Source organism: Rhodamnia argentea, chromosome 3 (genome assembly GCF_020921035.1).
Source record: "Rhodamnia argentea isolate NSW1041297 chromosome 3, ASM2092103v1, whole genome shotgun sequence".
NCBI classification, from domain to species: domain Eukaryota; kingdom Viridiplantae; phylum Streptophyta; class Magnoliopsida; order Myrtales; family Myrtaceae; genus Rhodamnia; species Rhodamnia argentea.
Window position 1 is genome coordinate 6,015,673 of NC_063152.1, and position 17,044 is coordinate 6,032,716.

General features: G+C 39.9%; 2 protein-coding genes across 18 annotated transcripts in view; both read left to right on the top strand.

Moving 5' to 3' along the window:
• LOC115733802 (cysteine-rich receptor-like protein kinase 29) overlaps positions 1–5,417 on the top strand; it is a gene marked incomplete at its 5' end in the record, with an annotated part of 226,285 nt that extends 220,868 nt beyond the window's left edge. Inside the window, one exon of the mRNA XM_048276196.1 lies at positions 5,268–5,417. The remainder of the gene's footprint in view (positions 1–5,267) is intronic.
• The window catches only part of LOC115727874 (cysteine-rich receptor-like protein kinase 44), a 268,503-nt gene that overhangs the window by 233,278 nt on the left and 18,181 nt on the right, over positions 1–17,044 (top strand). For 5 of the 17 annotated variants that reach the window (XM_048276940.1, XM_048276939.1, XM_048276953.1 and 2 more), the window contains 4 exons: positions 4,172–4,382; positions 4,475–4,712; positions 4,796–4,946; positions 5,026–5,710. The exons of 2 other annotated variants lie outside the window; for them this stretch is intronic. In XM_048276940.1, coding sequence (XP_048132897.1) covers positions 4,172–4,382; positions 4,475–4,712; positions 4,796–4,946; positions 5,026–5,640 — 1,215 coding nt within the window. In that variant the 3' untranslated portion in view covers positions 5,641–5,710. 10 more of the 17 variants (XM_048276947.1, XM_048276942.1, XM_048276944.1 and 7 more) reach the window with 8 other exon arrangements.

A 17,044-nucleotide genomic window follows, 5' to 3' on the forward strand; every position in this document is an offset into this window, starting at 1 on the left:
ATTTTCTTTTTATAAAGAGAAACAACTGAAAATAATGACTGTGCTTTTTCAGAAAGGATAATTGAGAAGAAGTTGTAATAATTGAGCCAGAAACGACGAACCTATAACGGACTTCGGAAAATATCGACCGGAGAGACTTGGCAACGACTTTAATAACCAAAGGCAATCGCTTACATTGTTCCACCATCTGCCACAGGGAAAAAATGAAGCAATAAATTGAAGCCTGATAGGAATCATGATTAGTACATAGCAATAAATTAACCCAGAGTTTCGATGACCATAACAAGTCCTATAATTGACGCACGCAATCAAAGAGTATGCCTCATTCAAGAGCTTAGTATCTGGGGCACCCACGCTACGACCATCGACAGTAACACATCGACAAAAATGGTCCATCGCTTCGTCATGAGTCAGCGAGTTAATGAATTTGATAGGATGAGAAATAGAGCTAAGTCAGTCCATTCAGCCAATTTTGATCGAATATAGCTGATATGGACACCAACCGCCCTACGTGGCGTTGACGCAATATTTTAATTTTTTCTTCAATTTTTTGGCATTTTCATTTATTTTTTTAAATTTTCTCTTTTCTTTTCTTTTTTCCCTTTTCTTTCTCTTTCTTGTTTTTTTTCTTTTCTTCCTTCTTTCTCCAACCTATCGCCAGGCAGGCAAGGCTCGACCTCGCCATCACCGGAAGAGGTCAACCTCGCTAGATTCGACTAGGACAAGGCTCGCCCAGCTATTAGAGAGGCTCGCCCACCCTTGGCGAGGTCAACTTCACCATCGCTAGGCAAGGCTCTACCGGCTATGGGAAGAAGGAAAAAAAAAGGGAAAAAGAAAGGATAAAGAACAGACAAATAAGAAAGCGAAAAAATATTAAAGTGCTATCAAAATTTTCTAAGTCAACGCCGATCGCGCCACATAGAACGGTCGACATCCATGTCATCTATTTCCGGTCAAAATTGGCCGAATGGACTTAATTAACACAAATGTAAAAAATTTAAGACTCAATGAATAATATAAAAAGAGAGAGTTTATGAGTGAATTAATACATTCGTAATAAATTTACAATTTTTTTTTTTTGGTAATTTTCCCAAAATGAATAAGACGCGGCGGCTGTTACGCGCTTAACTAAACTCTCGTGCTAACCAAGTCAAAAGTCGCCGATGGCTCCCTATTGACGGAGACTTAAACCCGGGCCATCGCCATGCAACTTCCGACTGGACATGGTCAACGAGTAACGACAAGGTCTTCTTCTTCAACCCCCCTATTCATGAAATAAAGGAGTGCCAGAGCGAGGGCTGCAATGCTCGCTCTTCCCAGGAAACTTCCCATTTGATGACCGACTTTATTTGGCCGGAGAATAAACTTCTAACCACCCACTTTGACAAAGAGAGTCTCTCCCACCTTTTCGTTCATCTCATTCTCAATCGTTACTTCAACTTCAAGGGCCAAAAAGCTCCTCTTCCTTCTTGACTCTGCATAAAAACCCAGAATAAAAAAGCAGAGAAAATCGTCAAGTTTTGGATTTCCTAGGCGTGTTTTGGTCCGTGAAGAAAGAAAGAACAAGAAATGATTGATTATGCAGGAGCTGCGGTGGGAGCAGCGTTCGGCGAGCTGCTCGGGCTCGTTAAGCACCTAGTGAAAACTGTTGCCGCGTTCCGCGGCCAGCTGAAGAAGATCCGAACCACTTTGCGCGACATAGAACCAATCATCAAGGACATCGACAAGTACAACCGCCTGCTGAAGCGTGGTCCGAAAGAGATGGCTCCGATCAAGGACCTACTGGAGGAAGGCAAAGCACTCGTCGACAAGTGCTCGAAGATCCAGGCGCTCGACCTGGGCACGAGGTATACGCACTCGAAGAAGCTTACCTACTTCAACGCGGCAGTCGTGGAAAAGTTCCAGCTTTACATACCGCTGCTGAATGCGAGGGACGGAAAGGAAGTATTGGTGGACGTGAAAGAGATTCGGGGAGAGGTGAAGGAGGTCAAGGACTTGTTAATTTCCGCAATATGGTACAGCGGAGTCTTCCAGAGAGGGCCTGAGGCTTTGGGCGACGTTGCGGGACCTGCCGCGCCCAATTTCATTGTCGGGTCGGAGGCGGAGGCGTCCTCAACCTCAAGAAAGCTCAACAAAGTAGAGATATCCGAAGTGGCAACTGAAGGTATGTCTGATTAGTACTTTAATTGATCCAGAACTGAACAAAGTAGGGGATGAATTAATTGAATTGTTCCTTGCCAATTACGGTGAATCTAGACTCAATCGACAAAATTGAATATGACAAAATCAGAAATCACAAAATTGAAATATTTATAACTGAATTGGTATCCGTACAATAGATTTAGGACTTTTTTAAGTAATTATCCCTCCATTCATGTGTATAGGAGTTATCGCCTGAACGATGTTCCCCGTTTGGACATATTTGAATGCTGGAATCCCATTACATGTTCTCTCTGTTGATCAGTTTGAAGGGAAGAATAAACTAATCATCGTTCACATGAAAGGCAGAAACTTCTTTGAAAGGTGATCGAGTTTTGGAAGAATAAACTAATCAACTTTCACACGAAAGGCAGAAACTTCTTTGAAAGGTGATCGAGTAAAAGAAGACAATGACCATATATTAATTCGTAGTAGGAGATATAATTAGTATGTGAGTAGATGTTTCTTGTTCACTTCTTTCAAAAGTGATCCACAAAATCCATTGTCGGTGGTCTGCACATTGGGAGCGTCCAATAACTCTGCAAAAAAAATTCCAAACTTGCATTGGATGTTCATCGTTTGCTCTGTTTCTGTAAACCATTTCACTGTCTTTACTCTGATTTCCCTAAGAAATTCATGAAAGTAATGAAATTGAAGTCGAAAAGGCCACGGGATGACAAAATTCAGGAATCTGGATAACTTTTCCTTGAGTTATCCTAGAATGAGGCACGATGTATCTTTCAATCGTAATTTTCGGTGAGCATGTGTTCTTGTTATAAGTTTGCAACACAAGTTCCGTTTCGACAGTCGGAACGGCGCTTCAGTAATTTCTCCAGTGTATTACTTCGTATTCTGTGAGCAATGATCGCAAACATAGTGTGCCTTTGCTTCTGAACTACTTATCTTCGTTGTCATGCTCCTGAAAATGAAAAGGAAGAAGCAGCAGCCCAGACAAAGTGTTGAAGGCGAGTCTTTAACCTTTTGCATTGGAATGGCAACTCTTCATGAGGTTAAGAAAGATCATGAAAATAATGAAGTTGACTAATGACTATGCTTTTGCACCAGCAAAGTAGTAAGAGCTGCGTCGCTTTTGACAATAAGGCCTAAAACTTAAAATGGGTTACTAGTATGCCTGCATGTGAAATTACAAATACTAAAAGTTTCTGAAATTTTCTTTATGAAAACTATAAAAAGATAATGATGCTTGCTCTGAATTACCGTGTTTTTGTCTTTCTAGATGAAGCTGTGCATGAAATTAGCACGGCGGATTCGCAGCAATTTGATTTTGGCACTGTCAGAGCAGCAACTGAGCCATTTGAGCTTGGCACATTGGGGGCGTCTAATAAGTCTGCAAAAAAATTCCAAACTTCCGTTGGACGTTCATTGTTTGCCATGCTCCCGAAAATGAAATGGAAGAAGAAGCAGCGCAGACAAAGTGTTGAAGGCAAGTCTTTAACCTTTTGCATTGGATTAGCAACTGTTCATGAGGTTAAGAAAGATCATGAAAATAATGTAGTTGACCAGCTTTTGCACCAGCAAAGTAGTAAGAGCTGCATTGCTTTTGACAATTAGGCCAAAAACTTTATAAGGGCTTAGGATATATTAGTATGCCTACAGGTGCAGTTATGCAGTAAAAATTTGTGGATCTTTCATTTTGAAAACTTCAAAAGATAATGATGCTCACTCTGAATGACCGCATTTTTGTCTTTCCAGGTGAATTTGATGAAATTAGCACGGTGGATTCGCAGCAATTTAATTTCGACACTATCAGAGCAGCAACGGATGATTTCGCTGATTCCAAGAAGCTTGGACAAGGAGGTTTTGGTGCTGTTTACAGGGTAATAATTGACAGAGCACATACTCTACTCTCTTGTATTCAAAATTTAAGCAACCAAAATAGTCAAAGATGACATCAATCTGATACTCTTCGAGATGCTTCAATGTACAAGGACCTAATTTGGTGAAATCTCAGGGTCGGCTTTCCAACGGACAGGAAATCGCTGTGAAACGGCTATCGCAGAATTCCCACCAAGGAGAAGTAGAATTCAAGAACGAGGTCATGTTACTAACTAGGCTACAACATAGGAACTTGATCAGGCTCCTAGGCTTCTGTCTAAAAGGAGTCGAGCGGCTTCTCATCTACGAGTTGATGCCCAATCCGAGCCTCGATCAGTTCATATTCGGTATGTTTCTCGAGTTGTTGTTCCTGAAATCGGATCTCTCACGAAATGATTAAGGACATCTTACAGAATGTGATTTTCGACATAACGTGTAGATCCTCTAAAACGTGTGAATCTCAACTGGGATAGGCTCCACAAGATAGTAATGGGTGTTGCTCGAGGGCTGCTTTACCTACACGAAGACTCTCGACTTCGGATCATCCATCGGGACCTTAAAGCCAGCAACATTTTGTTGGACTCAGACATGAATCCTAAGATATCAGATTTAGGTTTGGCGAGGCTGCTCGAGTTGGACCAAACACAGGCAGAGACATCCCGAATCGTGGGGACCTAGTAAGTGCTACAGCCTTCTAAAGCTAACGACTGCCAAAAGAACAAAGCAAACAATCTTTACCAAAATTTATTGTGATGCACAGCGGATACATGGCGCCGGAGTATGCGATGCATGGAAAATTCTCGGTCAAGTCGGATGTGTTCAGTTTCGGAGTGCTGGTTTTGGAGATTGTGAGTGGTCAAAGGAACAATCTTTGCCGCATGGGCAAGGACACGGTGGCCCTTACAAGCTATGTGAGTATGAAAACATACCTTCTCATTTCGCATAATATCCCGGAGATAAGTCTGCTCAATGTTTGTCAGATGTTTGCAGGTTTGGAAAAAATGGAGGGAAGGATCAATATCAGACATCATCGATCCCTCTATAACTTCTGGTTCGAGTACTGAAATTGCAAGGTGTATCCACATTGGTCTACTTTGTGTCCAAGAAAACTTCGCCAGCCGGCCATCCATGGCCTCGGTCTTTCTCATGCTTAACAGCCACTCGGTCACTCTCCAAGCGCCATCAAGACCCGCATTCTTCATTGACAGTGCCAACGAATTTGATATGTCATCCACGCAGGATTACAGTTCGAGAGTATCTAATGTCGAGAGATCAAGAGGCAGATCCAACCAGTTCTCCAAAAATGAGGCATGTATGACGCAAGATTACAGTTCGAGTATATCTAACGTCGACAGATCAAGAGGCAGATCCAACCAGTTCTCCAAGAACGAGGCCTCTATGACGCAGGATTACAGTTCGAGAGTCTCCGACGTGGAGAGATCAAAAGGCAAATCCAACCAGTTCTCGGAAAACAAAACATCTATGACCGAGCCCCACGGTAGCCTTAGAAAATGGGAGACCAGCGTTCCCTGCTCATTACTTTTTATGTTTGTGGTGGTTTTCTTATCATCAATGTTACAAAAAAAGCTAAGCTTTTGTGCTTGATCTTTGTAACTTCGAGGAGTTAAATGGCTTCAATGTCTAGGAGGTTGGAAGTGAAGGATACTCACAAAAATTCGTGCCCTGTATATGCAGATGGTCGTTTATAAAACAAATAAAAATGCCTTTTTTTTTATGTTCCAAATAGTAAAGATGGGAAAGTGTGAGATACTTTATAAGTGGAAGGCTATTCTAATCTTTCAAATTAAGAAGTGAGCAAGTGAGCTATACCCCACTATACCCACGTGTGCGTGCGCGATTATTAGAGCACTTGACACGCTTGCGCGGTCGCGGATCAAAAGTGGCACTAGTCAATAATTTTTTTTTTTTTTTAGATTTTAGTAATGATTTAACTATTATGTCCTAACGAAACAGTGAGACAGTTATTTTCTGTTAATTTTAACTTTTAATTTTTAAATATTTAATTATGTCTAATGGTTATTAAGGGCTCTTACAACATCCACAAAGGTGTGTCCGCATTTGCAGTTATTCGGACATGAAGAGGTGTGCCCGAATTAACCTATTTTGGACATGACGAGGTGTGTTCTTTTCGCTAACATGTACATTACATTATGTTCATTTTTTTAAGAACAACTCCTATTTTTGTTTCTTTTCAAAGAAAAACAGTCACCGTTTTAATTTTTTTCCCTTTAGAATTCTAGGAGAAATATTAGAATTACTATCTAATATTCTCGCTTGAGACTTTATTTATCCTGAAAGATTTTTTTCGATAACCATATGCGACGTTGCGGGGCAAATAATTCATTAAAGAGAGTGTTATCACGTCTCAAACTCCGATTCCATTTATTCCCATTCGATTGTCATGTTTCCCAACAATATGCATAAACATCAAGGACAGGCTTCGTCGCCCGACCCTAAGATTCTAGATCCATCGCTAGAAAGCAAAAGCGATTCTCGTAGTAGCGAGCGATAAAAGAGGGCAGTTCTTCTCTTCCACTTCGTACAAGACGAGACAGACAAATCAAAGCTTTATGTCTTATCTCAATAACTAGGCTAAAAGCATGGCATTTCACGCCAACGCCCATTGCTGACGAATATGTCTACATCTTAAGCTCAGGCATGCTGCATTTGCTTAGTTTGATCGAAGTAGGGGACCTTTTATAGTATAAAGTTGTTCACACAAACCCACGTCACAATCAATTCTCCGATCGTATCTGATTTTAATCACGTGTCTTTTCTCATAATTTGTGTCTAACATACGAAAAAATTATGTAATCTGTGGTCCAAAACTAAGGTTCGATCTCGCTTGATCCAATAACCATCACACCTTCGAAAATCTAGGTCCTCAAAAACCCATAAAATCCCCGGTTCATTAATTCGGGCCTTATTTACCTTTTTTTATCATACCAGTAAAATTCATGAACCGAATTCGTTGACTTCCCAACCTATGTAATGGGACTACTTTTCTTCTCCTATGCGTGAATTGTCGTCTTGATCTGCATCCTACTTTTTCTTCAATCAGAACACTCGTTTGAATCCAAAGTCTATGTTAAAAGTGGCTTACTTTGCGACAAATTGAGCAGCGATGGTCTCGCCTCCGACCGTTCTTGTCTTAATTGTTGTTATCTTTCCCTCGATCTCGATGAGCTCCCCTTAGTTGAGTGCCCGTTTCTTCTTGCCGTCTCTGTCAGGCTCCATGAACTTACCTCTATTTCCTATCTCCAGTGTCGATCCGTTTCTCATCTTACTCTTGAACCCTCCTTTGTTACTGAGTAAGAGCACTTTCCATCATCCTTGACTAATACCTTAGACTATTGTCTGTGTAAAGTCTCTTGGTCGACCAGTATATTCTCCAACTCAGTAAGAGTTGCGTCTCGAGCCCATCCACGGGTGATTGTCACAATGCCGTTGTACTCAAAGAGTCATGCCTGGCCTAGCCTCCATGGACCCAGGCCGAGCCGCCGAGGATTGGACACAAGTATCAAGGTTCCCATATCCAAGTGCCGAAGTCTCTAATCTAAGTGCCAAAATTTAAGTATATGTTTCCCATTGACAATTTAGAAATGTTTCATTGATTCATTTTTCCAAGCGATCCAAATACTAGAAGAACGAGGGATAAAAAATCAACCAGGAAACATACGGAGTGTTAGACTTAATTGAGTGTTTTGATTGATGAATTAATAATACTCAAGAAAAGACATAAAAAAATGTGAACAACTGACTCAGAGGTTAATGTTGGTGTCCCAGTCAGAAACATGAGAGAACCTAACGGTGTGTTTTTTTTTAGGAAAATCTTATGAAAAAAAAAAAAGAAATACTTTCCAAGAAATATTTTCTCATTTTCAACTTAAGGAGTTCATTTTGCTAACTTTACACATGCATATTTTCGTTGACCGTAAATAGTTTTCTATTGAATGATCAATTTTAGCAAATTAAAAGCACGAAAGTCTAGAAAGCTGATTTGCATAAAAATTTTCAATCAAACAAACGCACCCTAAATTGAAAAGCGATAGAACCATGTGACTCAGTGCCGAAATGTTTCCGAGGAAAAGATGCAACTGAAATTGCCAGGGGCTCAAGTCTTAAGAGGGAGAAGTAACTTCAAGCAAATGAGTAAGATGATTCATAGTTGATTCTCACAGTAACTACAAAGTTTACCTTTAATTTTATTTAGCTTGCAAAAGTCTGTCGACAAAGTAGAAAATTTACCTCCCATCTACGCCAGATGGTGATCGGTTTGCTATTTGGGCACCCGTGCCGTCCTCTGCAATTGCATTGTTGCCGCAGTTGGCGCAATCATGAACTGTGTTCGAACCCTTGTCAGACGGCGCTCTTGTAAAAGCCACCATGAAGAAGCGCATTCGCCGTCAGAGAAGCTAACAGATTGTTAAGATTAATACTAAGACAGCTGCTCACCGGAGGGTTTCTCAGATTGCAAGCAAGACTCGCACGCGATGTAATCCGGATCGGCATAGGAAGAACTATGAGCCTGATAATATCGTGTTTACTCAGTGGTATATAGGCTGCGGGTTCATGAAAATGGGGCAGAACAGCAGATCGAAGTCCTGGAACAGGAATGCGCAACGGGAATTTGGGATGTTGCGTTAGAGCTCTTGATGCACTTGTACCTGGAAATCATTTACTTTTCAATCTACGGGGTTACTAACTTTTGATATTAGTTGGTTAATGGCCAATTGAAAAATCGAGATTTGGGTCAAAATGTACTACTTAGGAGTTCAAAATACGGTTGATCCATTCGATCAGGAAGTTCTTACTTTTTTATCCGTTCGTTTGGCAAAAAATGAGGTGCTTTTGGAAAATGACTTCTACAAAGTCATTTTTCAAGAAAATGACAATATTTTCTGATGTTGTTTGAAACCTAAAAATGAATTGAAAAATATTTTCACCGTTCGGTATGAAAAGTCGGATTTGACTTTCCCCGTGCACTCTTTTCAATAATTTTTTATTTTTATTTATTGTTATTTTTAAATTCAATGTTTTATTTTTTATTTTGTATTTTTCTCATTTCTTTTTCTTTTTTTTCTTTTCCCATCTTCTTCGACCGATGGCCGGCCCGTCGCCATGGCCAGCGACCGGTCAAAGAAGAAGGGAGAACAAACAAAATAAAAATAAAAAAATAAAAGGCAAAGAAAAAAATAAAAAATCTGAAAATAAAAAGAAAGAAAAGAAAAAATTTAAAAAAAAAAAAGGAATATAAAGGAGTGGAGGGAGTAAAGATGAGTGAAAACAATTTTTCTCTTTTTAGAAGAGGAAATCATTTTCTCCACTTTTTGAATGTATTTTTTTTATAGGTGAAAAATATTTTCCTTAACCCATTTTATTTTTCATCTATCGAATGCCGAAAAATTCGAAAGATATTTTCTTTCGAAAGTTGTTTTCCGAAAAAATGAACGGAGCCTTCGTTTCAAAATTTTCGTACGTCGAGTTATTATTGCTCAAGAGACTTTTGTGGTGGTCCCTGGTTTACCGCGTTATATTCTCCCATTCCAATTAGCACTCCCCACTCGGCTTCTATAAATGTACGAAAGAAGACATGGCACGAGCACGAGCTTGTCACGCTAGACCCAGGCCACACTGGTGCGTGTTGGAAAAGCTGAACTTCGATGATTTATTGTTTCCTTTCGTCATTGTCCTTATCTACTCCAATCTCAATCATTGGTCATAGGACATGATACAACGTAGTCTGAAACCTTCGTAGCAATTGTTTAAAGTCAATATAGAGTCATAGTGGCCTGATCTTAAAAGTTAAGACAAAGATAAACGCGTTGTCACGGAAGTTAAGATCAACGATTATCAGAAAATTAATTATGTCAGAGGAGAGCCTAATGTAAGAAAATTAAATATGTTATTAACCGTTCGAGAGGATTGGATAAGTCGGTATTCGATGATACAGGTCGTTATTTTATGGGCAAATGTTCGAATATTGGAGGCTGTTGCGCTTTTTTTTAACGTTGCACAAGAGGCATTACCGCGGGTTCCAAATCCACTGTGCCGAGCTATGTATCATGTGTGTTCGGGAGGATTATCAAAAAAGTTATTTACATATTACAATTATGTCAATTTAATCCTAAATCTTTTTCTTTTTTATCAATTGAATTCTAAACTTTTTGCTTGTGTACTAATTCAATTCATCCAACCACTTTTGGCCGAAAATCACCGAAGTGGCGCAACCGACGATGTCGTGAATAATTTTTAATAATATTTTTATATGACACTTAAATGATCCAAAAAAAAAGATAAGTATTAAAGCGAGCTCCGTATATAAATATTATCACTTGAGAAGTCTTTCGTTTGAAAATATCTATCTTTCGCCATTGCATAACAAGATAAAGACGGTTGTTGCGGTCTTGAAAGACTTTTTGCAGGTTTTCAGCAATGCAACGGACGTTTTTGGGTCTGACAATTATCTGTCAAGCAACCACTCATTTTGTTCCATACATGGTATAAGTGAAATTAGCAAATGAGGAGGGCGATTCTTTTTTAAATGAAGCAGCATTGACCGTGATTAAAACATCCTAAATCTATTGCAATTATACCTATTCAATCTTAAATCTTTTTCCTTTTGTCAATTAAGTCCTAAACCTTTCACATTCGCCCACGACTAGCGAAGGTGGCCATGGCCTCACACATGGCCGCTATTGCCTTACCTAGCCGAGGCAAGGGCTTCGCGGCTCTCACCGGCCATAGTGGGGAAGGAAAAGAATGAGAAAGAAAGGAAAAAAGGAAACAAAAATTATTTTAAATTTTGTCCACGTCAGCACATGCGGCGTCACATCAGCGCCGACCAACAAAATGGATTGAATTGGCGCAAATAAGAAAGATTTAAGACTCAATTGGCAAAGAAAAGGATTTGGGACTGAATTAACACAATTGCAATAGGTTTAAGATTTTTTTTATTAATTTTCTTGTCTTAAATTCGAGGTTAAAGATGGAATACACTGTTGTGGTAGCCGAAACGGTGGATTTCCCAGCTACATTACAATACCTCGCTCCTATGACTTCTTTGGCAAGCGAAAAGCTCCTTTCTTCCTTGTTTTACAGTTAGTTGGCTTGCTAGCTGCATTTCTTATCAATCGCTCGTTCCTTTTTACCAAAATTCGGGGCCTTGTAAGGATGTCCAATTGAAGTAGATATCGGCGATGGTGAGGAATTGGTTCTAAAATCCGTATGTTGGATGTGCCAATCGATTCCATCCGACGAACTCCATCCCACAAGTGGAGATGACGCCTTCATCAGGCAATGCCTAGAAATTTGTATGTCATTGCTTCGTGAAAAGAAGGATACCCCCACCGGCTTTTGCTAGCTCTTTGTCTTCAACTACTAGTGAGGTCGAGATGCATTTGACGACGAACCACATTCAAAGAATCGGCCACGACAACGTCGGCATAATGAAGCGATCGGAGAGCAGAGTCCCGTGTTTCCAATTCTTTCTACCATGGCTCGTAACTTCCCGATCCCATAGGATTCATGGTATCATCGATGCCCAGTGCAATGCTAGCCGAAAGATTATAAAAGATATTAGGTGATGCTTAACCGCAAAAAATTATAGAAATGGCTGGTTGAGGAAAAGAATTATTCCTTTTTTTTTTTTTGTCAGAAAGAAAAACTTTCATTTCACTTAAAAGAGATGTACGTAACTTCAAGACAAAGTCTATTACAAAGCATTACAATCCAGTGCAAATCTAAAAAATAGATCAATTTGGTATATCCCGCAGCAACTCCCTCCTTCCACGGGAACGGATTTTTCATAGCATTATAGCACAATCGACAACCGATCAGCGAAACTCGCATCATCATTAGTTATAAGTACACGCTGAAATCTTTTAATATAGTAAAACTACGGCTTTGTCAAAAAACGGTGCGTGCCTAAGTTCGGCACTATCATTGTATAGAGACAATAACAAGAAGTTGAAAAAGCGCATATAACATCTTGTAAATACTAGATCTATATCTAAATCGGGAGAGAAGAGCGGCAAAGCATATACAAAGAGGAGTTTCGGAGACTTACGAAGGGCTTGAACGGTATTCACAAAATCACCGAAGAAGTCTTGATGATTCTAAAAGATGAAAAGATAAAGAATGATTTAGAAAATTATCGCGACCTAAAATTAAGATTTCCAAGCTAATGGATTATTAGATTAATTAAATGAATTAACTAACCTAACTCGAGCTCTCCCAAGCTCTACCAAATCGCAACTTATAGTTCAATTGACGTGCAAAGATCTTTAAATTGGAGTCGCCACTAATCGTTTTTTGTAAGTCGATTAGAAACCTAAGTAAATTAGCCGGAGAACTAAATTACTTCTACGAACCAAAGATTCTAAGTCCAGGGACTTGATTACGCTATATTACTCTAATGCCCTTCCGGTACCATTTCATTTCATGAAAAAAAAATTTGTTGGGCAACATTAATTGATTTTAACCTAAGCAACTAACAAAGGTTATCATGCGGGTGCACAATCAATTAATCAAACAATCAAAACTCAAGGTAATTGTAGGGAGCATGCGCCAAGGACAATTGTTCTCACTTTTAGATTTTCGCTTTCTTATAAAGAAGAAAGACAAACCTATATGCAATGCATGAATTTATTCTAAGAATGCAATTATAGGAATGTAAACTAACCTAAGAGCGCATGACTATCATAATGACATGCAACTACCAACTACATTGTGTATGAATTAATTAATTAACCTAAGCATGCAACTCTATATGATGACTTAATTGACTAAACATGCAATTCTAAATGCCGTGGCAAAGATGACATATAATGCATAATGAAATGACATGAATGACCTTTTTTTTTTTTGCATTTTTTGAATTTGTGAAAGACCCCAAAATAAACTATGCCTAAAAAATAGTTATCTAGCACATTTTAGAGTTTAAACTTTCCTAAAATTTGACCTATTAAAAATAGATAATTTTTTAACATGAAAATCCACTCAAATATGCAGATTATATCCTAGAATGCAATCTAATTTAAACTATCCTAGGTTTTATTTAAAGGAAAAAAATATATCTAAATGATTTTAATTCTGTAATTAAACTAAACATGCAACCTTATCTGAAGTGCAACGCAACTTTTAGAATTTTAAATATCATACAAGAGAATATTCATTCTAAAGATATTATACCTATCAAATCAATCAAGAAAGTGATATATCAACCGATTTTTGAAAATATCTCGTGAACATTCGAGTCAATCTTTAATTCGCAATCTTACGATTAACGATTGAAATCAAGTCCGTGCTCGTGTGGCAAATTGCGGATTAGGAAAAGATTTTCCTAATCACATCCGCATGGTTAGATAGGCAATGTTCTAAGAGATGCAAAATATTTAATGCTATGCTAAAATATGCAAAGGTATGCAACAAATCACAAAACAGGCAAGTAAATATTGCGATTGATAAAGATACATAATTTTTACCTTGAATTTGAGATAAGCTCGATCGGGTCAAATCGGCTCGGTGAGGACTCGCTTACGGTAGGGACTCCTTGGGCGTGAGGCTGGTCTCACGGCTAAAGGACGAATTCGACAAGAGTCGGGGCCCACTAAACTGAGCAATAAGAACTACTTCGGTGCCCACTATCATGGCAGCAATTTCATGGACGATTGTGGACGTCTGACCATACGGTGCCCACTTTTTTTTATAATAACCGAATTATTGAGTAGAATACGAATCACATAATAGTTTCGGTCCATTATGGGCTCCTTCGAATTTTATGCCTCCGCAAGTTTCGTCCAGAAAACTTAAGTCCAAATCATCTACCGTTGGTCCAATAAAAATGTAAATTCACACATGCTCAAAAAAAATAAAATGAACTAAGTGCAAATTATATGTAAGATGATTTAATTATTTTTTGTAGGGGCTAAAGTTAGCTTTTAATTTTTTATGCAACAAATTATTAAACAATAAATTAAAATTTAGGTGTCAATAAAAGTTATATTCATCTGATTCAAGAAAAGGTTTAATGACTTCGTAAGCATCAAAATTCAAGCCGCCACAACCCCCACTACCAAATTAAAAAATGTGGACGAAACAGATTTCGACGAAGCAATTTGAGTAGGAGCTTGACAAGCTATATGTTCATACCTTATTAATGCCTATCGACATTAAATCAAATAAATACCCATAACACTAAAAAGAAATTAGAAAAATGGATCGTCCAAATCTCCATCTCTTGCTTCTTCACATGTTTGTTTCCACCATTGACACCCAAGATCTCTTCCCACGCGAGGTCTGCGCCACCCCGGCCAACTTCACAGCCGGCAGCGCCTACCAAACCACCCTCCTCTCCTCCATCTCCACCACCAAATCCTTGCCCCTCACCTATGGTTTCTTTACCGCCTCCGCTGCTGTCTCCGACGCCTCCCCAACCCACTATGTCATCGGCTCCTGCCGCAGAGACCTCGCCGCTGAGACCTGCCGCACCTGCCTCAACGCCTCGGCCTCCGATGTCCACCACCTTTGCCCCCTCCAAAAGGAGGCAGTCCTCTACAACGAGAACTGCACCGTCCGGTAATCCAACGCCTCAATCTTCGGCACAGTCACAATCGACCCTGACGACCAGTTGTACGGCTGGAACGACGTCACGGGCCCGAAAACATTCGACGTGGCACTGCGGCAACTGCTGGACAATCTATAGGGCAAGGTGGCGGCCGGCGGCCCACAAAGGAAGTACGTGACAGGAAGCGTGCCTGTGGGTTTCGACACGATCTAAGCGATGGTGCAGTGCAAGTCGGACTTGACGCAGTAGCAGTGCAACGGCTGCATGGTGACGGTGGTCGCGAGGCTGTCGTTGTGCTGTGCCGGGAAGATGGGAGTAAGGATCACGGCACCAAGTTGCTAATTCCAGTATGAGACCAATGCTCGGTTCCTCGATCCGGTCGGAGAACCACTTCCACCGCTGCCCGCACCTCGACTGCAGGTGGCAGATGCGCTGCCTCCACCACCGGGTACGTTGGCTCTTGTTGAGGAGTTTGGTAGTAGGCCATCATGTCCTTTTTTTCTATAATTAATTATTCAGGTTCCACGAAGATTTACACGATTAATCGTTCAAACGAGTTTAAAGAACTTGCTTTATAGATCATCATGCAATTTATTTCTTCCTTCGGATCGATACATTGGATAGATGCTTTGTCGCCAAAAAGAAGGTGAGCGTTGGTCCATACTTTCGGCAAAAGGAGACGTGGGCCATTAGTCAACACTAGTCAACTATCACGATCAGCTCATTGATTGAATCACAACTTGCGACAAATTTATTATTGGGTGCTGAAATAAGCGGGATCCGTGCAATAAAAAAGCATGTTTGGAACAGAAATCTATTTCGTAATACAATTTTATTTTTTTTATTTTTGAAATAAACATTTAGTCATAAAAATAGATTTGGAATAGAAATGATTTTCTACTTCTCTATTTCTTGAATAGAAATAAAAATAAAATTTTTTTCATCGTCTATCCTCAGCAGCGAATCACCAGTCGTGGTACCAGTCACTCGCCACCCATCAATCCCCGATAACAAGCTGCCAATTGTCCGAGTATTTCTCTTTCTCGTTGAAGCTGTGGATGAAATAAGCAAAGCGGAGTCCCTGCAAATTGATTTTGCTATCAGAGCGGCAACTGATAACTTCTCTGATTCCAAGAAGCTTGGAGAAGGCGGTTTTGGTGCTGTTTACATGGTACTAATTAACAAAGCATGCTCTGGTCTCTTGAGTTCAAAATTAAAGCAACTGAGTAGTCATAGATGACATCAATGTGATGCCCTTCAAAATGCTTCAATTAGATATCAATATTCACAAGGACCTATTTTGATGAAATCTCAGGATTGGCTCACCAAAAGACAGGAAATCGTGGTGAAACGGCTATCGCGGAATCCTGGCCAAGGAGAAGTAGAATTCAAGAACGAGGTCATGTTACTAGCTAGGATCCAACATAGGAACTTGGTCAGGCTCCCAGGTTTCTATCTGGAAGGAGTCGAGCGGCTTCTCATCTACGAATTTGTGCCCAATTTGAGCCTTGATCAGTTCATATCCGGTATGTTTCTCGGGTTGTCATTCCGTGAATCGGATCCTCATGAAATGATTAAGGGAACTTCTGATAGAATGTGATTTTCAACAAAACGTGTAGATCCCCTGAAGCGTGTGAAGCTCAAGTGGGATAGGCGTCACAAGATAACAATGGGAGTTGCTCGAGGGCTGTTTTATCTACACGAAGACTCTCGACTTCGTATCGTCCATTGGGACCTCAATGCCAGCAACATTTTGTTGGACTCGGACATGAATCCTAAGATATCAGACTTCGGTATGGCAAGGTTGTTCGAGTGGGACCAAACACAGGCGGAGACGAATCGAATCGTCGGGACCTAGTAAGTGCCACAACCACCTATAGCTAATGCTCATCAAAATAACATAGGCAAACTATAGAGCTAATCCGATAGACTTACTGTGATGCATAGCGGATATTCCGCCGGAGTGTGCGATGCATGGAAAATTCTCGCTCAAGTCCGATGTCTTCAGTTTCGGAGTGCTGGTTTTGGAGATTGAGTGGTCAGAGGAACAATCCTTTCCAGGTGGGCAACAACACGGAGGTCCTCATAAGCTACACACCTTGTCGTTTCGCACGATGTTTCGGAGATCAATCTGTTAGAATATATTTTAATATTCATTGTGGCCTTTATTAATTATTATTATAAATATTAATTGGTCTTATATATATATATATATATATATATATATATATATAGTTTCCTATTTAGTCTAATATGGTGTTGGATAGTGTGGGCCGAGATAAACATTATCTTTAATGAGGGGATAAGTTTTAATCTCTATAAATAGAACTCAAGTCCCTCCTCTAAACCATATTATCCACATTACCTCACATAAGGAGTCGTCGAAAAGCGATACATAAGAGGCCGTCTCATTGAAGTCGG